The sequence below is a fragment of the Phalaenopsis equestris genome, unplaced genomic scaffold (assembly GCF_001263595.1).
Source record: "Phalaenopsis equestris unplaced genomic scaffold, ASM126359v1 Scaffold000287, whole genome shotgun sequence".
NCBI classification, from domain to species: domain Eukaryota; kingdom Viridiplantae; phylum Streptophyta; class Magnoliopsida; order Asparagales; family Orchidaceae; genus Phalaenopsis; species Phalaenopsis equestris.
This window is the reverse complement of record NW_018164729.1, coordinates 1370782-1396510: the sequence shown is the minus strand read 5'-3', so window position 1 is coordinate 1396510 and position 25729 is coordinate 1370782. Positions and strand designations below refer to the sequence as shown.

The window sequence follows — 25729 nt, the reverse complement described above, 5'->3', positions numbered from 1 at the left end:
CAGCGCAGCGCCGGCTGAAAAGCTGACAATCTGCAGCTGCGCCAAACAGACCCTTAAGCAAACTTATAACTGCGACTAGTTCTCACTGTAAATATCACGGTTTTACGTGGCATGTATGTAAAAACCCCATTAAAAATAAAACTGAAAATGCATACCTCTTGAGCAAACTTATAACCCTCTCGCAGGGCTTTTGGAGTACGTCGCATATGAAGTGAGCTAAACTGAACCGCATGTCAAGCCGAGTTGGATTTGTCGTCGGCAATCGATATTCGTCTCTCTGCAGAACAAACCATCTCCTTAAAAGACCTTCAATCAAAACCCTAATTCCAAAATTTACTAAATCAAATCCCCTCAGTATTCTGATTTACACCGAATCTTAATTCGCAGAAGATCGGCAGAAACAGAATCAATAATTTGATTCGTAAATCCAGAAATTCAATTAGAAAGAAGGATCCAGCGTCTCACCTTCGCAAAAAGATAGGATCTATAGGCCATATCAACGAGAAATATTTGCAGATTTGTGTACGTCGATATTTCTGTAACCTACCTGTAATCTACATATAGCTTACAAATATATGAAACCAAAAATGTGGAACTTACTAATTACAGGGAGGGAGGAAAGAGTCTTTTTATTTTGAATTTTTTATTTTATTTTAGTTATAAGTATTTACGTAACTTTCTTTCTTTTACTGAATTCGCGGTAGAATCTTTCAGAGGAGGCCTAATAAGCCTTCATTTAAGGAGGCCTTCAAATTTCATTCGGTTGAAACGAAATATTGAGTTTTGTAAAAATTTTTATTTGATGAAATAAGAGAGAAGAATATCTTTTAAATTTTTATTGTTAGAAGAGTAAATTTTCGCCATTTCTGACAGCAGTTCGTCTTCTCCTGTTTGATGAACTCATGGTGTGTTTGGGGCAGCTGCAGCTTATTGAATAATCTGCTGATAAGCTGATTAGAAATAATATGCCGATAAGCTGGGTGCGGTGGCTATTACAAATTTTAATTTTTTTGGAAAAGTCTGACCGTAGTGAGAAAACTGTCACCGCACCTAGACAAGTGCGGTGTGAAAATACTGTTATTCAGCGTTTGAAAAAACATAAGCTGTCAAAACATAATTTACACAAACAGATCAGATACGTTTTCAAAACGTCACCGCATCAAATAAACTGCCTCAAGCAAGACCCTCAATTTAAAAAAAATAATAATGAACATTGCCGCGCTTGATGAACATTGGCGCTGTTTAATGCAATGTTGAAGATTTTAGTGGCATGCATGTGAATATAAAGTTTCAATTATAAGATATGTAAATACATAACAATTGTGTGGTATCGGTAAACATGAATAAAAACAGAGCCAATTCAAATGAATCAAAACAGAATATAGAATCAGATCAATTGTAATGTAAGACATGACAATAATTCAAAAGCTGTAAAAAAGGACAAAGCTCAGGATGGCCTGCATGTAAGAAAATAAAGAAAGTAAGGTGTCAATACAGTCCCCAACCATTTACATAGGATTTTTTACTCTCAGAATTTGCAAAAGTATCAAAATAGTCATCAAAATCTTTAAACTCGGGCTGGAATATTTGTCATGGAGTACTGTTAGAGGTAAAATATAAAATAATCACAGACTATTTTGACACTTGTATAAATTTTAAAACTAAAATTGCCACTAGTAAATAGTTAAAGACCGTTCTGACATTAAAAAAAAAAGAAAAATTGGATCAAAGATCCATAGTGTGATGCAAGATAACAAAGACAACACTTCTTTGTTAGTATTTCTTCTTAGCTTTGGAAGCTTCTTTAATCTTATTAGCATAAGCGTTGTCGATTGGTCATGGATGACCGATTGAGGCACACGTGGTATTGATTAGTCCGGAAAGACAGATAGATGCATAAGTGATGTCGATTGGTCTGGGACAACCGATCGTTGCACAAGTTATGTCCAATCGGTTTGCGACGATTGATTGAGGCACAAGTGGGGTCAATCGGTCTGTGAAGAGCGATCGTGGCACAACTGGTGCGAGTGCAGGTTGATACATGCAAAGCACACATGATACAGTTCAAGGTAAGCAAACATGATCGATAGCGAACCATGCTAGTGCTAACATCTTTGCTTAGGAACCTAGGGTTTGGCGCTCGGATATGCGACATCGCCACCTCCTGCTTTGACGAGGTATGTGGGGAGTTTCTCCCCCAAATTTTCGGAGAGGAAATCACCACATTGTCGCAAAATAGGCTAACTACAAAGCTTATTCTCATTTTGCAAGTCACTCAAGACTTTGCAAAGTGAGCTAGCTACAAAGTATTTCGCACATTGCAATGTTCAACCTCCCAAATTCTCCAAGGAAATTTGGGAAATCCTAAGCAATAAAAGGAAGAGACTCCAACCCATTAGAACTTGTGCTAGGACTCTCAACGAAGGGATTCACTTGGTTCTACAAAGGGTATTTGACCACGCATGAAATCCTACCATAGGGCTTTCTAGAAAAGCGATGATCCATCACATAAGCACGTGATCGTGTCGGCCAATGTCATTCGGAGCACACACCCCATGTGCGCGATCGAATCCACACGCCTAGCACAACTAAGGCCTAGGGTAGGCAAAGAAAGGAAATTCCAGAGGGGGGGAGTCAACGTCCATCCGGAAGAGGAAGAGGTTTGCTCAACGTCCATCCATAGGGCTTCCTTAGCACTATGGGGTTTGCTCAACGTCCATCGGAGTTCGGGAAGAAGCTCACCTCGCCGGAGAGATCGCCGGAATTCATTGTAGTTTCCTTCCCCGAGCTAGGATGACGCTTTCCTAGCCGTGCTCCTCGGAAGCTTCGTTAGAGAGGATGAAGAATAGCCCAGAAGAGGAAGAGGTTTGGAAATGATCAACCTCTAGCTTTCTCCTTAAAAAAAAACCCTCAAGGCTCCACGCCCTAAGCAGAAGAAGAGGTAGAGGAAGAAGGAACAAAACCCTAGTTCTCTAAGGAAGATGCCCTCTCCACTCCGCAAAAAGCTCTCCCCAACTCTCCTTGGACTCCCATATATATATATATATAATCTAAAATTTTCCCCTAAATATATAGATTTGTCACTAGTAATTTTTTTAATACTTTCCTAATTGGGTGCACAATCAATTTTAAGTGTCAAAGTGGTTATTTGACTACATTTTATATTATAAAAAAATATATATATTTGTTGATAGAAATTTTAGTCATTTTTATTTTAAGAAAACCAATAAATTTTATTAATTTTGAATATTAAAAAAAAACAAAAATTATCATCAACTACCATCACTACCATCACAAGCAATCACTCTAGCCATAACAACCACTGCCACATGACACTGGCCAACGCCAGCAACCATTGATAACCACGGCCAATGAACACCACCACCACTTCGTAAATTAACTTAACACAATAAAGTAAAAGCAACCTATAACTTTAAATTAAGTAAAATAAAATAAAATATGAAATAGCATAATAAAAAAATACATAACATAAAGTGACTCTCAACAATCTTAAGAGATTATCAATATATCTCTCGACAACTCTGCTTCTCACACAATAGTCATATAAAATCTCACATTATTTCCTACATCATATTAATAAACTTCTGAAAATTATTTCCCCCCAGCACTGTCAAGTGCATGAATCCCACAGCTTTGCATGCTATGAAGCAACAACTCAAAATTCTAAATATCGATTTCACTTTCGAAAACTTATTGCAAAAAAAAGAAAAAGTACAATCAGAAAGGCCCGAAATTAAACATAAATAATAAAAATAAAAATAAGTATACTTCCTTAACCTATCCTTTAAACGCTTCGTTTGAGGAGACGGTGAAGCCTTATTTAGTCGAAGCGAATGGCATGGAGACGAATGTCTTCGAAAGTTCTTCCATAAAAATGATAAATTTTTGTCATTCCAGATTGCCACTCCTCTCAACAAGTTCGGCAAACACAATTGCTATAAAATGTAGCAGCTGCATCAAACGAAGCCTAAGTTGCATAATTCTTCCAAAGGTTAAGAAAGTGCTGCAGACGACTCAATGCGTCAGCGATGTCTCCTGAAGGTTCCTCCCCGGCAGCTTTCAAATCTCGCATCGCCAATTCATAGGCCTATTGAAAAAAAAAAACATTTTTATTTAGATTTGTTGTCAAGTCTTTTATTTATGCGCTGAAAATAAAATAGATATTTAATTGAAACAAATAATCTATTTAAAAATTATAATTCAATTTAATCAACATATTAGAATTTGTTTTCAGATGAGAATGATACAATATTTATACGATTATTTATTTATTGCACATATTTTACCATAAATTATAGAGAAATTTACATACATACCATGCCTCACAATTATTTATTTATATATATTTAAGGCCCAATTCAACTATTGAATTGTTTTGTTTGATTTTTAGTTTACTGAAATCAAAATTTAGATAGTTTTGATGTAATTCTTAAATTTCATGTTTAAATGCCGCATCAACGTTTGCACAAAGGGTCTACTTGAGACAGTTGCAGTTGTTTGAGCAGTTGTAAAATTGTTGTAAGAGAAACTGCTATTAAAAAATTTACACTGATTATTACAATTGTTTGTTCAAAAAGTTAGACCACAGGATTTTGGCAGCCACAACACTTTTCCAGCTCAGCTTACAAAATGCAGCTTCGCATCGCAGTTATGAAAATAATTTTCTCCAACGTCAAAAAGGGCAGTGTGGTAGCACACGACCACTACACCGCTACCTTAAACACACCATTCAAGTAGATTTATTTGATGGCATATTCGTTACAATTTTTTGGGAGGGTACTAAATTTGGCAAATTGATAAGCTAGCAATTTATTTTGGTGTTTTACATTGATAACGTGCCAGAAGGTTTCGCAAAATGATCCAATAATCCATAAGGTATGAAGTACAATGGAGGGTCACTGAAGAAAGACCAAAGAACCCACTAATTTGAAAAGATATAGCCACGTGAACCGGAGGTGAAGGCCGATCGAGTATAAACCGCTCGAATCAAGGACGAACGCCAACTAAGTCGAGAGAACGAGAAAAAGAATGGCACGAGTTTGAGACGTCGGACTAGAGCAACACATTAAAGCACTCGAACTAATCATCACGAAAAACCCAGCCAAGGCATCGACCTGCCTATCAATAAATATGATCTGAAGAAAGAATCCAGTGTTACGTATGAATCATATACTAGAATTTGGAGTCTCTTGGAATTGAAGAGGTGTCTCTTGAAATTTAGTGGGTTGGGAGGGCGAGGGCGAGTTAGTCATTTTATCTGCGGGTGTTTTATCTATATATATGATGTGTAACCTTATGGGTATGTACTGGACTTCTCTGAAAACGTGAAATTCGCTGCTCTTCTCCCGATGACATAGGCATCTTTGCCGAATCTCGTTAAATCACTGTGTTCTTATGGATTTGTGACGATTTCTATTTTTTTTTTGCCCTAAATTTCTCAACAATTAGTATTAGAGTGAGGCTGTAGGGCAGGAAAAAAAACTTTAGCGGCGCATGAATTAAGAAGAACGATTTGGGGATTTGGCAGGAGAAGTTCAGACGGTTTTGCGGCAGTTCCTCGGGTAGGCAAAGGATTTCGAAGGGTTCGCGACAAAGGTGATCAGATCTGCAGAGGATTCTACCACAGGCAATTGGTTCGCACTTCTTTTTGCAGGCGAGGCTTCCAGCAATCGCGCTAGAAGGTCGCACATCGTGGCAGGTCGAGGCCAGACAAAGTTCAGGAAGAATCATTAACAGGACTGCGACAATTCGACGTAGGAAAGGTCGTGGAGAGGGCGCGGCAAATCGCGACTCAGAAGAGTTCGCAGCCGAACGAAGGTTCTACGAAGGAGATTTGCCAGAGGCAAGAGGTGAGATTCGCATGAAGCTAGCAACATTTCAGTGGCGAAGGAAGTTTGCGAATGCAAAGCATTTCACGAAGAAGGAAGTTCACAAATTCGGTCAGAAAGTTGCGACGCAGTGGGATCTCCGAGTTAGCACGACCATACGAGAAGATCAGCCGCTTCACGGGTGACATCGGTGCTTAGCCGAGGAAGACGAAGCAGGTTTCTGTTCGCAACGCAAGAGGAGCCTCAAGGGTCTTCGTTTGCGCCAGGCGCTCAGGATTCGTGATTAGCATCCGCACGCCTATTCTACTTCAGGAAGAAGCACGACAAAGGCATTCAGCGCAGGGCGAATTCAGGGAAGAAAAAGAGGCTTCGGTTTAACGATCAGTTCGCGAAGGAAGTTTGTGAACAGGCGCGAGGGACGACGACATACCATAGTTTGGTGTCACGAACCGTCACAGCAGTTTGCGAATCGCCGCGACTGCTTGCGAGAAGAGTTTCCGCGGCCAGGAAAGTTCAAGGAGGGTTTGCGCCAGTTTCGCAGAAGAGGAGTTCCGTCTGTTACCGTGAGCAGGAGCATCCTTTTGCAAACAGAGTAGTTCAACGAAGTTCACAAATTTGTTGCAGGAGGAGTTGTGATAGGTGGAGTTGCGAAAGGTGGAGTTCGCGATAGGTGGAGTTCGTCAGGGTGCAAAGCGAGCAGGTGCGATTATTTGCGAACAGTGGTTTCACGGAAGTATTTCGCAAACAGACACGACGTGTTTTGCGAATATGCGAAGGGTTTCACTCGAAGGAAAGCAGTTTAGTCGAGGTGTTGACACGAACATGAAAAGTGCTTTGTGTGAAAAATTTGATTCACGAATCACAACAGAATTGCAACATATATGTTGACCAAGCAGGTTACTATCAATAAATTATTGCATTGCTTGGACTTGTTGAATGTTTACAATTGTTAGACGACATGGTTGTCTAACCCACTTCAGTGTATAAGAAACTTCATGATGTAGTTCTCCTAAGGGAATTGATATTCACCAACGTGGAGATTTATTAGGCATATATATTTCTCCTAAGGAGCTGAATATTCACCAATGTGGAGATTTGTTGGGTATATGTATTTTCTCCTAAGTGGCTGGATATTCGCCAAGGTGGAGATTTGTTAGGTATGGTTCATAAACCAGAATTTGGAGTCTCTTGGAATTGAAGAGGCGTCTCTCTTGGAATGAAGATGTGTGTTTCCTGGAATGAAGAGGAGTGTCTCTTGGAATTGAAGATGTGTCTCTTGGAATTTAGTGCGTTGGGGGAGCGAGGGCGAGTTAGTAATTTTATTTGTGTGTGTTTTACTTATATAAATGATGTGTAACCCTGTGGGTATGTACTGGACTCCTCTGAAATAGTGAAATTCGATGCTCTACTCCTGAGGACGTAGGCATCTCTGTCGAACTTCGTTAAATCTCCGTAATCTTATGAATTTGTGTCGATTTCTGTTTTTCTTTGCCCTAAATTTCTCAACATCCAACTTCTTGGCATCACGAGTCATCTCACTAATGCCCCTGAGATTCCTCAGTAAGAACCAATTATTGGCAATACAACGGGGCCTCACAATCATCCTGAAGGACGCCTTCATCAAGAAATAACTATCTATCGGGTTATAATGACACACTCTCTGCTAGACGACATAGTTTTATTCCGCTGACAAAAGTTCCTCAACTAAGAATCAAGAGTTGAATGTTGGACCAGATCAATCGATGGATAAAGTATAGTCGATCGAGCCAGTCCTGCTGACTTAGAGTTAATCAAGTTTGAATGAGACTGTACAAATCAACCCATCAGATCGAATCAGCTTCACAAAGCTGAAATCTTACAAGCCCAGCCGACCGAGTCATAGAACAATCGAGCAATAGACACATATAGGTAAAATAACCAAAATATCTGTAACGACCCACTTAAAGTAGAGACATAATTATAATGTCACATTTATACCCTCTTTTTTATAAATAGAGGGATAACTTTAGGAGAAAAATAGGATAGACAAAATGTTTTACTATTATTAATTGTGCACTCTTCTCTCTCTCTCTCTCTCAAATTCTCTCTCACCTTTTTTATGCTTTATTCCCATGAGATGTGATTCACACATAAATTGAGATTCAACATTATAAGGTGCAGTTAGTGTGGATTATAGTACAAGAGAGTTTGTGAACCAGCAAATCCATAAATTGCAGAATCATATGCTAGATGCTAACGGGAGGCATTCGCTTGAGGAGGGGAGAAGAATGCTTGAGAGAAAGGGTCGACCGACCAAAGGGCAATCTAGCCGAAAAAAGAGAAGAAGATACTCAGTACTTCGCAGTGTTGGATCGACGCCGATTGACAGACGTCAGTTTTGGTTTATTGAAGCGTCGTCAAATAGAGAATGTATTTTTTCGACATAACTTTGAGTTCGAGATCCTAGAGAGGTTCAAAATCCCTACACTAGAATTCTACACAGGTCAAACTAATCCAACTAACCACATAGCTACATTCAAGTCAACTGTATGCTTGCTGAGGATCACAAACACTTATAAGTGTCTTTTATTCATCACGCTGAGGGAGTCGACCGTCAGGTGGTTCAACAGTTAATCATCAGGAGTGATTGTCTCATTCGCTGACTTCAAAAGAATGTTCGTGACACATTTTGCCAGGGCCCAGAAGCCGAAGAAGATTTCACAGACGCTCTTGCAACTACAACGAGGGAAAAATGAGAGCCTCTACTTGTTTATCGGTTTAAACGTAGCTCACATCTTCCCATCGCCTTCACTGATGCATACCTACCCTCAAAGGGAAATCTTTACAAAAGAGCCATCGTTGTCATGAAGCTAATCAACAACAACCAAATTGATCTTAGGGAAAAATGCATTTTGGCCAAACGCCATAATGTGCGATGTGGTACCTCACTGTCACTGCACCACTTTCCCAAACACACCTTTCAAAAACAACTTTTTTATGATGTATTAGCTAGCAATTTTTTAGAAGGGTATTACATTTGACAAATAGATCTAGCAATTTATTTAGTTGTTTTAGAAGTAATGAGTGTGGATATAGTCAAATGTCAATATACCCCGATCAATGCTTTAATGAGAACGAGTTTCAAATATGTTGGATATATTTCAAAAAGGAAGCAATACAAATTTTAATTAAATATTATATATTTGACGCGCCTTGAGCAAATTTTCAACATCTAGCACGGAGCTAAATGCATGATGTTGGTCTCAAGACATATTTTTGAGCAAGAGAATTTCAAACTTCAATTAATAACCATCCATTCATAGCTCTAATTTCAACAATTTTTTAGTCAAACTGAGACGGACCCAATGATACCAAAATTGTTCAAATCCAAACCAAATCAAGCCCAATCAAGCAATTAAAACTCTTTTGTAAGCTTTCTGACTGACATATTTGCAAGGCCAAACAGATGTCGAATCTGATGAGCTTAAAGTCGGATCGAGCGTCTCAACAAATAAATCCAACAAACTCAAGATCACTCTATCTAACATCATTAAGATATTCAAATGTCCATCAAATGTTATCTAGTCTAAAGAATCTCTTCGAGTTGCCCGATCAGAATGATTTGAATTCTCTCATTAATTGAGGTCGGGATTAAATATTGCCATACCACTTTCTTAAAAAGAGGAGAGACCTCGAAGCCTGAAGAAGACTAAAGCTTGGAGAAGTTTGGAGAAAAAGCTGAAGTCCAACCTCACTTCTGCACCGACGATCCACCTCCCTCTAGCTAACTTCGGTCGTCATCACCTCCCTCCGGCCAACTTTAGCCACTGTTGCTGCTCTCCGACCAACTCTAACCGCCGTCGCCTCGAGCACCCAGACCACTATAGCCTCTGACAGCCGCCACTTTTGAGCACCGTCAACTATTGTAGGTCACTGCCTCCTGAGCACCTTCGACCAACTTCAATCATTGTTGTCGCCCTCCTTTTAAGTGAGAGGTACCTCGCCTGCGCCGATGCCATTTGACCGACGTTGATACCCTTGCTCCGGAAGGTTTTGCAGGAGGCACAACAAGGAAGATGAAGAGGATGATGAATGGCGGAGTGGTATTTGTTGCTCAGGAATGTTTAGGTGGATGCAATGTAAATATCAAAGGGTGGTAGAAAATGTATGGCGGTGATCAAAAGCAATTTAATTTTGATATGGTACAGATCGAAGTATATGGGCCCAAATTTTGTATCAAATTTTTTCAAGCTAGATAAGCTAAAAAATTACATGGTTAGTAGCATTAGTGATATTTAAGTTGTGAATTTAGCAAATTTAGCTCCAAAATTGTTTAATCTTTCGAAAATTGATTTAAGATTTGACTTGGATCAAGATCGAATTGTAGTAAACAAGCTGATCTACGAGCCAAAATTTTGGATAAATTTTTTCAGCTCAGCTCGAAATCGAATTGTTAACAGCCCTATCGATAGATAAACATAAGGGTGAAGTGAGTCAAGCCGGCTCGACTCGTTAGCTCCTAAGCCAGCTCATTTTAAAAAATATTAATAAAAAATATACTCAAAATACATTAACTCTGATGACTTTATATTTAAAGTATTAAATATATCTAAAAATAATATTTTGTATCTTATAGCAAGTGATTTCTTAATTTTTATTTTATAATTTGTTCATTTTATTTTGCATTTTATTATAACACAATGTTAAATTAATATTATTTTTTCTTTCATAATAAACAAGTCGGCACGCCACTAATTTTCACGGTAAATATCACGGTTTTATGGGGCATGTATGCAAAACACCCCTTAAAAATAAAACAAAAATACATACCTCTCCGGCAATCTTATAACCCTCATAGGGCTTTCGGAATACGTCGCATATCAAGTGAGCTAAACTGAACCGCATGTCAAGCCGTGTTGGATTTGTCGTCGGCAATTGACCTTCGTCTCTCTACACAGCAAACCATCTCCTTAAAAAAAACTTTCAATCAAAACCCTAAATCCCAAATTGACTAAATCAAACCCCATCAGAATGCAACTTCACCCCGAATTTTAATTCGAAGAAGATCAGAACAGAACGGAAACACAATCAAGAAATCGATTCGTAAATCCAGAAATTCAATTAGAAAGAAGGATTCAGCGTCTCACCTTCGCGGACAGATAGGATTTATAAGCCTCGTCTGCGAACCTCTGACTTTCGAACCCTGTGTTCACCTCCGCCTGATACCTCAGAAAATCCCCTTTCAACGTCCTGTAAAAAATCATAGGCTCCACCGCCAATGCCGACCGCACCCGCCCATAAACAGGGTCCATAAAATACTTATTGATGGTCTTGACGACATCCCTGCAGATTGCATCGATCTCTCTCGCCATCATCGGCAGGTAAGCATTGGCGGCATCCGCCTGCTTTTGATCGATGCCGGCCCAATCGGCCGCTAATTTGGCGACGCTGCGGTAGGCATCCTGTTTGTTTTTTATATACGAGTTGCAGGCCCAGCTGAAACATTTGCGCTCTTCGACGGTTAGGCGTTCGGTGGGACCGAGGATTTCGGCGAGCCTTCTCATGTAGCCATACATGTGCTCGTAGCGACCGCCAGAGGCGGCGAGCACGGCAAGGTAGACGAGGTCATCTCGGTCTTTAGGATAATCAAACAATTTGGGTTTCTTACTGATTGAATATACCGTCGCCATTGTTGGAGAAGAAGTGGTCGGGGCTCATCGGCGGTGTTGAGGCATGGGAAAGGGAAGCGTAGCAGACGAAGAATAGGGGAGATAAAAAGATGAGAGGGATGAGGGTTTTTATTTTGGATTTTATTTTTATTTTAGTTATAAGTATTTTCTTAATTCACTTTCTTTTACTGAGTTCCCGGTGGAATCTCTCAGAGGAGGCCTAATAAGCCTTCATTTAAGGAGGCACTGAAATTTCATTCGGTTAAAAAAAAAAAAAATTAGTTTTATTAAAATTTTTATTTTGTGAAAAAGAGAAATTGATATTTCCCATTTTTTCTTTTTTCTTTTTTATTTAGCAAGAATGGTAAATTTTCGTCTTTTCAGATAGCAGTTCGTATTCTCTCATTTGACGAACACAACTTTTAAAAGAAATTTGATGAATAATGCCGCATTTGATAAAAATTGGCGCGGTTTTAATGCAATGTTGATGATTTTAGTGATATGGATGTGAATATAAATGTTGAAGTATAACATATGTAAATACATAACAATTGTGTGGGATTGTTGAACATGCATCAAAACGGAGCCAATTCCAAGGAATCTAATCAGAATATAGAAGCTGGGTAAAATAGCAGCAAAATCAGATCAATTATAGTGTTAAACATGAAATTTCAAATACTTCCGGAAATTCTTCAATAGTGGTTTGACGATTTGATTCTGGCTTGATTTGACTCGGATTGGGCTGACTTTTATATCATTAGGTCCGTCTCATCGAGTCGATCAGTTTGACTATAAGTTTGCTGAAATCAGAGCTTCGGATGACTCTTAATCGAAGTTTGAATATTTCTTGTTCAAAAAATTGCACTGAGATTCATGCTGGATGATGGAAATTTGTTGGTGGCATATCAAATTCAATAACTAAAAAAAAAAGAACGAAATTCAGGATGGTCAATTTGCCATTCCTAATAAAAAGAACACAAGTAAAAAAAAAAATGAAGTGTCAAAACAGTCCCCAACTATTTACATGGGGATATTCTAATGCCAGAGTTTATAAAAATATAAAAATAGTATTCAAACTCTTTAAATTGAGGCAGAAATATTCCACATGGGGAGGACTATTAGAGCTCTATTTTAAAATAGTTAGAGACTATTCTGACACTCATATAAATTTTAGGACTAAAATTATCACGTGTAAATAATCGGGAACTATTTTGACATTAAAAAAAAACTAAACTAAACTAAACCATAGTGCCATAGAGTAATGCATGCAATCAAAGACAATAGTTCTTTGCTACCATTCCTTCTCAACTTTGGAAGTTCTTTAATCTCATCAGCACCTTCATCCTGTAGATAGAGTTCATAAAAGTATCAAAATAGTCCCTATGCAAAATATAAAGGGAAGATCATAAATACAAAGAAAAATATTTGGTACAAAGTTAATTGCAAAATATAAAGAACTACACTTCCATGTCGGCATCATTAACCTTCTCTATGCATACCACACAATTCAAAAAGACACAAAATATAGTCTATATCACACTCTACATGACATCAATGATCCACAAAGGTGAGCTTGAGGGCTATATAGAGGCGAGGTCAACAATTGATGGATGCAAAAAAAAAATCACAAAATATTAGGGCTTCCCAATTCTTGAATTTTATAAATGTGTATCCCAATATGTTGTTGGATTTCATATGGTCCCTTATTTCTTGGAATTAATCCATCAAATATCTAAATAAGAATACTCTTATGATTTAGCATATCATTAGGCTTAATATATTGCTTGAATTTCACATATCTTATATTCACATCACCTAATAAAGATATATTGTTACCTCATCATCATATTTGATTTACACTTGTTCTCATTCACATCAGCAATAAACTTATAATTTTCATAATAAGCAATTATTTTCATGTGAGTAGCATACATACATACAATTCAAATTACACAAATCATGCAAATAATATAAAACAAAAATAAAAATAAAAGAATGCAAATTTAATACTAACAATGATTTATAACATAGTCTTATAAGATAAATATAAAAATAATCGAAAACATATACACCACACTAATATGAAATGAATATATGGGCGAGCAATCTGCTTAAAAAGGGACTTATAATAATTTACATATCAGTGGAGACGATTTAGGGTATGTTTGGGGCAGTTGTCGTGGTTTCAAAAAGAAACTGCGAAGTTGTTGTTAAAAAAACTATGATGGTTGTTATAAGTTTAATTTAATTTTAAAAAATCAAGTTGCAGCTTTCTAGCTACCACCACACTTTAACGGGTTAGGTTGAAAAAAAGAAAAGAACTTTTTACCATAAAAATTTCTAGAAAGTAACAATAAAACAATTCCATAAGCAAAACTGCGATGACGGTCTGAAAAACAAAGCAGCCAGAAAATTGTCTCAAACGGACCTTAAACACTTTCAAATTGGACTAAACTTCAAAATCAAATTTCTTTAATGACTTTTGTTATTAAACAACAAAGAAACAAAAAATAAATGATCTACTTTGATTGATCTCCACCTTTAATAGGCTTGAATTGTGCATTTTCACATTTACAAATTACTTTATCAATTTTTTCAATTAACTTGTCAACTACAAAATACATGTTTTGTTCACTTTCGTATTTATCTATATGACTAATAAATAATACCTTGGATATTGACCCACCAAATTTAAAAGCCCCTTTTAAGAATAGTTTCAAAAATCTTGATTCATAACATCTTTTTGATTCAAATGAGAACCTATTAAGTGTTTATCATGATTCATAGCATCTCTTTGATTCTAATGAGAACATATTGTGTGTTTACAATGGTGGATTAGAGACTTCAAATTTTATTCATAAGACGATACCAAAATTATAAAAAAAAAAAGTCTTTTTCCTAGCAATTCTTTTTAATTGCCTTTATTGTACATGTTTAATTATTCAGTCGTAAAAATTCGGCATTAAAAAAAAAAAAAGCAAGCAAACTTAAACAAAATGACATAAGCTTGCATTTGCTCCCAAAATTTCTTGAAAGCATATTTAAATAAGTCAATTTCGACAAGGCAAAAAACATGAAGCTTATCTACAATATGATGTAGAATAGGAATGAGTTAGGTACCATGTATCATTAGTGTCATATTTATTTTCTTAGTTCATGATTTCTTACTTATCTTTACTTTAATTATCCAGGGGAAATTTTATTGGAAGATTATGGTAATTGAAAAAAAATGATTCCTATTCGCCTTCTAAGAATATGCATGTGATTCCTCTTCTTCTGCCTTTTCTCTGTCCATATCTCATTTTTCCTCTTCCTAAAAAATCCTCATTGACAATTAAAGAAGAAGATAATCGGTGTTGCAATGAAGAATAGTTTCAAAGCATGCATAAAGTTATCAAAGACAAGTAGTTTTGGTTTCCACTCTTAAACCATCATCTATCAAAATGGATGCATTCTCCATTGCTCATAATTACCTATTGACTCTTAATCAAGTTTCTTGACGTGCTTATTCACAAGTTTCAAATGATATTGTTCATGACCATAAATAAACCAAACAAAAAAAAAAATAATTCGATCATTTAGTAATTGAGTACTCGTGAAATTGCTCAAACTCGTTTGATTAGTTAATTAAGTGATCATGAACGAGATCTTTTTAACTCAATAAAAATTATATAATATAGTACATAATCTTTTCCACTTAAAAGAGGATATTGAATATTTGTGATGTGTGTTAGAGAATTAGCAGTGATGGAGTAATGAATAATCATCTTAGTATTGTACGTGAATTCAACATATATTCATATAAAAGAAAATAATCAGTAGAGACACCAGAATTTTTTACGTGGAAACCCAGAAAATGAAAAAAATCACGGGATTTGACCTCATCATAACAATTCACTATGAATTGATTTTTACACGCACAAGTCCATGTCTGGTAGGCATGAAAGAACTACATAGTTTTTTAAGGTACAATGTTCATTGTACAACGGCCGAGAGTGGCTGCAGTTGGGACTATTTACTGGAATCAATACATTGACTTTAAGATGCATCACTGCATGATGCACTACCGACGTATTGCTCGACTGGGTGTTTCGCTGTTCCACAATACACGTTAGAATTCCACAATGCATATTGTGACTCATTGCTACAGAAGCAAAAAGAGTTCATCGGATCTTTGATGCATAAACGATGCTAAGCTTCACCTTCTTCTTCAAGCTTCATTCTTCCTCTGGCTTAAGACATACGTCCCCTTTCATGAAAGGGTGTGACTCTATTTATAGAGTCAACGTTGCATATAAGAAAGGAAGTAAAACCACTATGATCAAATGGCTCGAGGAAGTTCTCACGATTGGATGGCGTTATGTGGACATCTGCTTGACATTTCAATTTTGTACTGAAAGCTTCCAAAAGTGTTTTAACATTTTGATATGTGTTTGATTTGACTTGAATTGACTAATTTTGTTATCTTTGTGTCAGTCTGTTTGATTCAGTCAGTTTAACTGTAAGTTTGCTGAAATCAGAATTCCGAATGCCTTTTATTTAAAAAGTTAACCTTTATTGCTAAAAAAATTATCTCAAGACTTATATTGCGCTTCAAGATTTGTGAAAATTTATTGTTTGCCAATCAATTTGTAACTTTAAATATAAAGTCAATAATCTTAACCGAGTCAATCCTTTTGATTTCTTCCTTTTCAATTTTTGTTTTCAAACAAAAAAGACGCCATCTTATGACAGAAGGGGTTTGGCTGTTCGAATAACAGAAAAAAATAAATTTTATTGACGCTTGTAAAAAAGTCTAATATGCATTAAAAAAAAAAAAAAACTTTATATATTCCATAAAATATGACCAAAATAAACTATATATAATTGGCCAACGCCTACCTTAATATATTTAAATTACAAATAAATATACATATATTTTACTAATTAAAATGACATAAAAACTAACTAAATAAAAGTACGAATGGACCAATTATAAATTCATCTCCATGCTTTATAAGATTGTGCCGAATCCACCTCTTCTTCCCGACCTTCCATGGCTACTCCACCCAACGTTCGGATATGGTGGTCTCCAAGCCCAAGCCCAAGCCCACCTCGTCAGCTAAAGGACGCCGACGGTAACCTCCAGCTCAACGGCGGCAGCGGATCAGCCTTTTCAAGCACCCGGTTACAATCCGACCTCCCTCTGTTCACTCGCCTCAGGGATGATTCCTCCGGCGAGGACAGCACGACTTTGTTCCCGAAATCCGCCGGTGTGTTCCTCACATGGGAGAATTTGTCAGTATTCGTTTCGGGCCCAAAGGGAGAACGCGTGCCGGTGCTTTCGAGCCTTAGCGGGCTGGCCCGGCCCGGAGAGGTGCTTGCGATTATGGGTCCATCGGGATGCGGCAAATCCACGCTGCTGGACTCCCTTGCTGGTAATCGTAATATATGATATATTGATTGATTTTTATTTTACGTGAGTCCTTCGAATTTATATATTATCTGATAGGTTGGTTATCAACGAATTTGTCATTGGGCATGAATATTGAGGTGTGGAACGAATTTTGAGATGATTGGCACAAAATTCAAAACTTTTTACAAATATATATATTCAAAGTACAATTAAAAATCATCCAGAATTTTGCTATCAATAAATTTATTGTCAAATTGTCTGGCTAGATGATACGGAGCCAATGATAGGTCTAGTTTGAGTCAAATCAAGCTCATATCAATACTTCAAAATATTTTTGGAAGCTTGTCAAACAGATCATCAAATCTCATAAATTTATAATCAAATCGTGTGACTCAACAAGATGAAATTAATGAGCCCAAAATCACTCAATTTTGAAATAATTAAAACACTTGAATGTCCACAGAGCACCATCTGATTGAGGGAATCTCCTAAGGCTGTCAAATCAAAGTGTTCTTGATTTCTTTCGTATATACAGCCTAAACTCTATAAAAAAATCCTTATTCCAAGAGAGTGGGGAAGGGATCTAGAACCAAAAAAAAGACCGGAGCTTGGAGAAAAGGAGTTGAAGCTTAGCATCGTTTACGCACCGAAGATCTGATGGATTCCTACGACTTCTTATGGAGTCACAACGTGCATTTTAGAATCTCAGCATATGTTGTAGAACAATGAAGCACCTGTTGTGGTTTATTGAAATATGTTGGTGTGGAGCCCGTTCAACAAAAACAAAAAAAAATAAAATAAAAATAAAATGACGTAACAACTCTTGCTCCCGCTCTTAAAAGAAACTGCTCCCGTCTTCGTTGCATCCCGCCTCGCCTGGTTGTATCGCTGCAGTTGGAATCGGGATTTGTCTCTTGTGACCGAACCAAGGTGAGGTATTCCTTCAGTTTAGCTTACGGAAGAAGGGAAGGAATCACATGTTCGTGCTCTCCGTTGGGTTTCCTTCGGCATGCTACTTCAGTGTGCATTCCTGTGTAGAGAAAGCAGAAGAGAGTAAGGCTTACGGAGAGAATATAAAGGTCTTTTTAGCGAAACAATTTTTTGTCAAAGTACACCATGCAACTATGCACCTCGAAGACTGTGAAACAACACAACCCAAATACGGTGCAATGAAACACCCTGGTGACGGTATAACAACACATCCTACATATTTCAAATGATGTATCCCAAAGACGGTGTAACAATGCACCCCAAAGATGATGACTTTCTCCAGACTCCTAAAGCTCTCTCTTTTCAGTCCACCACTACGACCAACATAACCAATTATGGTCTAAGTAGTTCATAACTCATATAGCTTCTAACTTCAGTCCTCGCGGCCTACGAACGTAAGCACAAATCCTGACTCCGGCCTCTGTGGCCTAGAAACAACACATTGCAGCTCACCACTATGGTCAGTGTGGCCAACTACGACCAACGTGTTCCACAACTCTTGCAGCTCCCCACCCTGGCCTTTATGGCCTACAGACTTCATCAAGGTTCACCAATATGACCTACGTGACGAACTAGGACCTACGTAGATCATAACTCGTTTAGCCCCCAACTCTAGCCCCTACGGCCAATGGACGACATTGTAACTCACAACTATGACCTATTTGACCAACTACAACACATGTGGTCCATAGCTTGCTTAGCTTCCAGCTTCAACTCCTACAGTCTACAAACATCATCATAGCTTATGACTGACCCTTTAGGCCTATATATGTTCTAATAAGCCTACATGGTCCATGACTTCTGCATATCCTGAATGTGGCTTGTGAGGCTTACGAACATTATCACAGATCACCACTACTGCCTACATCATCAACAACGGTTTATGTGACTCCTAGTTCATGCAACTCCCAGGTCCAGTTCTACAACTTATGAACGTTACCGTAATTCACCATAGCAGCTTTTGTGACCAACTAAAACTTAGGAGGTCCACAAGTCATGTAGCTCCCAACTCTGGCCTTTACGTTTACAAACGACATCACAACTCACTGTTATGACATGCATGACCAACTACGACTTATGTGATGCACAACTCATTCAACTCTCAACTTCAGCATATAAGACCAATCAACATTATCACAACTAACCACTATATCCTACATGACTAACTACGATCTATATGACTCACAGCTTCTATAACTTTAAACTATGTCCTCTATGTTCAATCAATACTTCTAAAGAGTCATCTATAGCCCGCACGACCAACTACTACCACAGCTTTTAACTGACGCCAAGCTAGCGCCCCAACCATCGTCCATAACATTCACAACAAATTCTTATCTTCATAGCAATCAACTACGACCCTTACAACATGTTATCATCAAAAATAACACCAATTACAACCAGAATACACTATTATCGAAGAACTATTATTATACATTTACAATAATCCACTTTGTAACTTCATGTTCTTTAATTCAAGAAAAGAATGAATATATGTACTAACTATTAATAGTGAATTACTTCACTTGGACTAAGCCATGTAATTTTTTCCCCTTATCAAAGTTTTTCCATGTATAAATTGAGGTTTCTTCTCGTGTTTATTTCTTTTTAATTACCTGAGTGTATGTTAGATTTTCATGTAACTCTAAGACGATAATTCATTATTCTACAGTTGCGTACCTTTTGACACACCTGATTATAACATGTATTTTTTTCATTATAAAAATTATTATCAAAGTGAATTATAAGATTTTTATTATTTTACACATAATTATTGTGTTCAATATAAACAATCATTCATGAATAAAAGGAAAATTAAATATATATCACAAAAATTTTATTTACATGTTTAATATTTAAAGTTTGATATTTATTCTTATGACATTTTTGTGTCATAAAATTATACATGAAAGTATGTATTTTTTTTCATAGATGGAAATAGTGATGGTTTTTTTAGTGAAAAAGTTAAAAATTTAAGTGACATAAAAATAAATATTAATGCACGGCTCTAGCAAATGTAAATAAATACAAATTGTGTGGTATGTATAAATGAAGGCCCAGCTGATGTGGCATTCACGCTTGGCCATTGATGGTGACTTCATAATGATATTAATGATGGTGATAATTTGACATTTTCGCATCGAATAAATAGGGATAAAGTTTTTGAAAATTCTGTAAAAATAACGAACAGCAATCTTCAAATATTTTATGAACTATTAAAGCGTTTGTGAAGAGATTAACGATAAAGTACCATTTATCTACTCAAATTTTTAATTTATTATAATTTTTTAAAGAATATAAATCTATTCTAAATACTTTATTAATCATAAAGAGGATGATACCGGGCGGCGGTCAAGTTGGCCTAAAGCGACTGGCTGAGCCGATTGATATCAATCAACTAATCAAGACGTCCAATAAGGGACAACCAATCAGACCGAATGATACTGGGCGACCGATCGAGTAAGCCCAATGCGGGCAGCCGAGATGATCGATATTAGTCCACCGATCAAGGTGCCTGACAAGGGAAAGCCAATCCGAACATACAATACCAGACAACCTATTAAACTAGCATAAAGCGGGCGGCCGAGCCGATCGATATCAGTCGACCAACCAAGGCATCCATCAAGGGATAGTCGATCGAGTCGGACGATATCAGTTGATCAATTAAGGCATCCAATGAGGGACAGTCGATCAGACTGAACCATGCCGGGTGGACGGTCGAACCAGCCTAAAGCAGGCAGCCGAATTGAAAAGCATACAAAACTAACAATTTAAAATTTAAATTATAAATAAATGATCTCATGCAATGAAAAAAAAAATACACAATCACGTTTTACTGGTAAGTCGAAACGATCCTAGCGATCTCAAATAGGTCCTATGGTGAGGGTGAAGTTGTAGATGTTGTTCGTTACATAACGTAACGGAAAACCTACCTCTAATTATTCGGCAAAGTGCAAAGGAACTTTTCTGGGAAAAAAAATTCTTCACGAAAAAAGAAGGTTTCTCTCGTGAACATAGCCTTCGCAGTCTAGGGAATAAGTATCAAAGGATTTCTTCGTTCTCTAATTCAAGGTAGCTTCAACCATTCATCGAGGGATGAAGCCACCGATGAATCATGTGGGTGCTAGGTTCCTAGCTAATTAGAACAGATGTGCAAAAATTTTAGGGGAAAAACTCTCATATTTGTAGGGGCAAATCAACGCAAAAGTTCCATAACCTAGCAGTTTCCTCTAATCCAAAAATACTAGCCTTAATTCATTATCGACCAGACCTAGCAGGTTTGCTAGAAAAAAAAAATTTTGCAAGGGATTGAAGACATTATTCCTTTGTGACGGTTGCAGTAGCGTGCTCTCGGCTTGCTCTAAGCTCCTACCTCGATCCGGTGAAGTTTACTTCACTCCTATATGCAAGAAGCTTTCCTCTTCAAAGAAGAGGACCAATGCAACAGAGAAAATTTTTGTCTCAACAAGCCAACTCGACCCGAAAATGACTCGAAAAATATGAATTCATGTTGATATGAATAATTTTCAGGTCGGGTTTGAGTTAAATTTTCTAACCCAATTAATTTTTTTAGGTTGGGTTTAGGATGACCCCCAACTTGAAAATGACCTATAAACCTTAAATTGAATTGAAATCAACAAGTCAATCACGAATTAACTTGAAAATGTCCTGATTAAACCTGAGTAGCCGTTATTCCTTACATAAACAGATTGGATTCGGGCCAGCAGATTGAAAAAGAGCTGGGCACAAGTCAGATCTATTCGTATAGGGTCAATTTCGAGTCCGGCCAGCCGACCCAAAATGACCCTAAAACTTTAGCAAACTTTTAGTCATCAAGTTTGTACGCATAGATAGCGACACACCCACATGTAGTTATAAAACAATGATATCTGGATAGATCCCTCCATATATCTATTACTCCAAAGTTATGTAGTTTCGGCATTTAAAATTATATATATATGGAGTGAACAACTGCCCCCATCCCACTATAAATCGAGTTTAGCATCTCACATTCTTTCCAACCTTTTATGGCTTCTCCGCCGAACGTTCTCAGATGGACTCCAAGCCCATCTCGTCCAACCAACGAGACCGACGGCAACATCCAGCTTTCCGGCGGAAGCCCAGCCTTTCCATTTAGCGGCCTGTTCCATTCCCCTTCCCCTCTGCTCAGTCGCCGCAGAGGTGATAACTCCGGCGAGAGGAGTACGATTTCGTCGACGGAAACCGCCGCCGTGTTCCTCACATGGGAGGATTTATGGGTTTTCGTTTCGGGCCGGAAAGGAGAACGTGTGCCGGTGCTTTCGGGTCTGACTGGGCTGGCCCGGCCCGGAGAGGTCCTAGCGATTATGGGCCCATCCGGTGGCGGCAAGTCAACACTCCTGGACTCGCTTGCTGGTAACCTTGATTTTACTTCTTGTTATTATTGTTATTTTTTTGCTTTAATAAATTCATCAAATATTTTTAAGATCTTAAAAATTATTATTATAGTCATAAAATAGAGAAAAGACGACTATTAATTTTTAGTATTATTCAAAGAAGAGGTCACTATTAATTAAATTTTCGGTTGTAATCTTTTTTTTTTTTTTCTAAATAATTGGATTGAATACCATATTATTAGTCATAGTTTATAAAATAGTATAATTATTGAATACGCGGTTGGAATAAATTGTGGTAAAAATAATAATAATAATAAATAAAGCTATGCATACATTGAATTCAAATTTATCATTTGAACCGTGCCCAATGCATAGAGCCGGATTTAGGGGTGGAGAAGGAGAGGGAGAGAGAAAGAGTGAGAGTTGTCCCATCTGGGGGCAAAGTAGGGTGGTCCCCGAGTTTTGTGGTCCCTCCTATTCCACACAAGTGAGTTTATAAAAGAAAAAAAAATACGAGCAAACTCTCTACATGAGGAGGAGGGAGAGAGCCTAAGAGACCCCTTCTACATCCAAGGTGTCCTCTAATAATACAAAGAAGAGAGAAGAGAGAGAAAATTACATATGTGCCCATGTTTCGAGAGGGGCAATAAGAGATACATTCTTTTGTCCTGCTCAAACATATGTGCCCCTGTATGTAAATTTTCGGTTTGAGAGGTGGCCAACTCGATTGGTGGTTAGCCGACCTGAGCAACGAAGTGGTCAGTCGGAGCAGTTAGGCGACCGACAAGTGGGTGGCTGGTCGGAGGGGGAGTATGGCAGCTAGCGAACAGTTGAGGTGGCCCGCAAGGTTTGGGTACTATTTATGTAAATTTCTTTCTTTAAGTGTTGGCCAATTAGAGCAGCAAGGCATTTGTCCAGTGGATGACTAGACGAAGTGGGAGGTGGTCGGTGGGCAAGCAAAGCGGCCGACAAGATTTGAGTGCTATTTATGTAAATTTCTATTTTTAATAGTTGGTCAGCCTTGTTGACCGGTCGCAGCAGCGAGACGGCCGACCCCTAGATGATCTGTCGGAGGAGAGGTAGCTGACCAAAAGGCGGCCAACAAGTTTGGTGGTGTTTATATAGACTTCTGTTAATTAAGAGTCACCCGTTCGGGTGGTCCTTCGTATGGCCGACCTAAGTCGTTGGTCCTGCAAGTTCGTGGTTGCTCGATGATAGCTCGTATCATATATGATATATAAATATTATATCGTATCATTGAACTAACAACAAATAAGTTAATTTAAATAATATATCATATAAACTATCATTGAGTTTAATAGCGAGTGTTTAATAAATTACATGTTGAACAACAAACAAGTTTGTTCGTGAACATAAATGAACAAGTTTGATTATGTTCAGGTCTAGTTCATTTAAGTTTCGAGCTTCTATAAATTGTTCAAGCTTGTTTATTTGCTAATTTGAACGAACATGATTGAATCTTAATCTAGTCTAGTTTGACTTATTCATTGGTTCATTGACAGCCCTAAACTTTTTGTTCTAGCCCTTGGAGTGTGAGGAGGTTTTTCTCTCTTTTTTGCTTTTGTCCTTCTCTTTTTGTCCTTACATTTCTTTATTTATGTCTTGTCATCATTTTTTTTTGCTTTTTGCTTGTCTTCTTTATGTTTTGTTACTTTATGTCTCCGACATCTTTTGATTTCTTGTTTTTTTATCATTTGAATTTCCTAAACTTGAAAAGTTTTTCATTTTATCGACATGGTCAACGTTCATCACACATTTTAGGATGTTGAATTCAAATTTATTCGGGAGGTCTTTCTAAAAAATAGAGCACTGAAAAAAAAAGAAAGAAAGAAAGAAAAGAAAAAGACATATAAGTCAACTGGCATGAAGATGCTGAATCAAGGGAACACCAACACCCTATGCATCTCCAATCATATAAGGGATTCCATAAACTCTTTCATCTATAATCAAGGGTCGACAATGCAACTGACTTTGTTGATTGAATCAATCTTACTGACCCAAAGCCAATTAAGCTAAGTCAACCGAAAACTCTAACTAAGCCTAATCAACCAAACCGATCAAGCCGAGCTGAAACCAAACAAGCTCAATTGACCTAGCCACTGTGCAGTCGACCAATAGACTCATTTCTATAAGATACAAAGAATGCCCTGCACTACCCCGATTAAAGCGTAGGTAAAAGTGTAACATCAATATATTGTACTCTCTCATGTATAAATAGAGAGATCTTTTTTGTGAACAAGAGAAAATAGAATTAGCCCAAAAAGACGAGAAAGGTCATCACAATTGACACGATTATTGTTATTATTATTATTCTTTTTCTCTCTTTCATTTTTTACGCTTTATTATTTGGGTGTGATTCAACACTATCACTATCAAACAAATCTAGCTTCTAATTCGTCTATCCCACGTAATACAAACAATAATTAGGTATGTTATTGATAGTCTCCTGATGACAACTACAATTCAAGAGTTGTTCTACTTCTACTGTGAAATTCATTTTTGAAATAAGACACGTTTTGGGCAGTGGCTACTCCGCTTATGTATTTAGCAAAATTGTATTTTGTCTCCTTCTGAAGATATTGTAGTGAGAAAGTTGTGTTTTACAATGTGACCTGATTAAGTGCAGTTGCAGCAAAAAGACTATGGTCATACTTACAAAAAAAAATTGTAAAATCCAACACAATTTCTTGAACAACAGTTTATTTTACAGTAACTTCAAAGTTGCTTGTTCAAACAACTGCAACTGCCCCCACACAGTCCTACCGTCCATAATATTATGAACATCACATTAACTATTTTCTCAAATTACAAAAAAGTGCACGTAATTAATAACTAGTAATAACCAATAATTTTAATCGAGTCACTTCTTTAATTTTCACCTCCTACTTTCCTTTAAAAAAGACACTCGCCCCTTATAATTTACTTATACTTTATTTGGTTCTGTAAGTACCAAAATGATGAACTTCTTCTACCGCAATAAATATTTCAATTCGATCTGAAATGATCATAATTAATGCTGATCGTGCCTTGATAATGAACTGAAACTAATCGGATCAGAATATACGTTTGACCTTTTGTTATTCGGAATCTCAAAATGATTTATTATATTTATCAGACTTAACTCTAATAAAAATCTGACCTTTTAATTAAACAATATTAAACGCTAATTACAGTGATTAAATTCGCCGCAGGACGCCTCTCATCGAACCTTCGCCAGAGCGGAGAAATCCTCATCAATGGCAGAAAGGAAGTTCTCGCCTACGGAACCTCAGTAAACTAACCATAAGTTTAATAACCTCTCTCTCAGCCATTAAACCTTAATTAACGAACTAAGTACGCTACCTTAATTGCATGAACGCAGGCTTACGTGACCCAAGACGACGTCTTAATGACGAGCCTAACAGTCCGTGAAGCCGTCCAGTACGCCGCCGAGCTCCAGCTGCCGGCCTC

General features: G+C 37.4%; 2 protein-coding genes across 2 annotated transcripts in view; one reads left to right on the top strand and one right to left on the bottom strand.

The window, feature by feature from the left end:
* Positions 1-3504: 3504 nt before the first annotated feature.
* On the bottom strand, positions 3505-11645 carry LOC110025043 (14-3-3 protein 2-like). The gene is made up of 3 exons (XM_020725291.1): positions 10976-11645; positions 10659-10778; positions 3505-4108 (listed from the first exon to the last, which is right to left on the bottom strand). Exons 1-3 carry the CDS (start codon positions 11516-11518, stop codon positions 3989-3991), a joined length of 783 nt encoding a protein of 260 aa, XP_020580950.1. The 5' UTR covers positions 11519-11645; the 3' UTR covers positions 3505-3988.
* A 10251-nt stretch (positions 11646-21896) lies between these two features.
* LOC110025034 (ABC transporter G family member 11-like) overlaps positions 21897-25729 on the top strand; it is a 6702-nt gene continuing 2869 nt past the window's right edge. The window contains exons 1-3 of the mRNA XM_020725275.1: positions 21897-22277; positions 25471-25550; positions 25641-25688. Coding sequence (XP_020580934.1) covers positions 21911-22277; positions 25471-25550; positions 25641-25688 — 495 coding nt within the window. The 5' untranslated portion in view covers positions 21897-21910. The remainder of the gene's footprint in view (positions 22278-25470; positions 25551-25640; positions 25689-25729) is intronic.

Bases quoted from the DNA above. Each gene is read 5' to 3' on its own strand.
- LOC110025043 (XM_020725291.1), bottom strand. From the start codon at position 11,518: ATGGCGACGGTATATTCAATCAGTAAGAAACCCAAATTGTTTGATTAT. The intron at 10,779-10,975 runs GTGAGACGCTGA...TTTGCTGTGTAG, and splicing joins AATCCTATCTGTCCGCGAAG to AGAGACGAAGGTCAATTGCC. The intron at 4,109-10,658 runs GTATGTATTTTT...TTTTTTCAATAG, and splicing joins GTTATAAGATTGCCGGAGAG to GCCTATGAATTGGCGATGCG.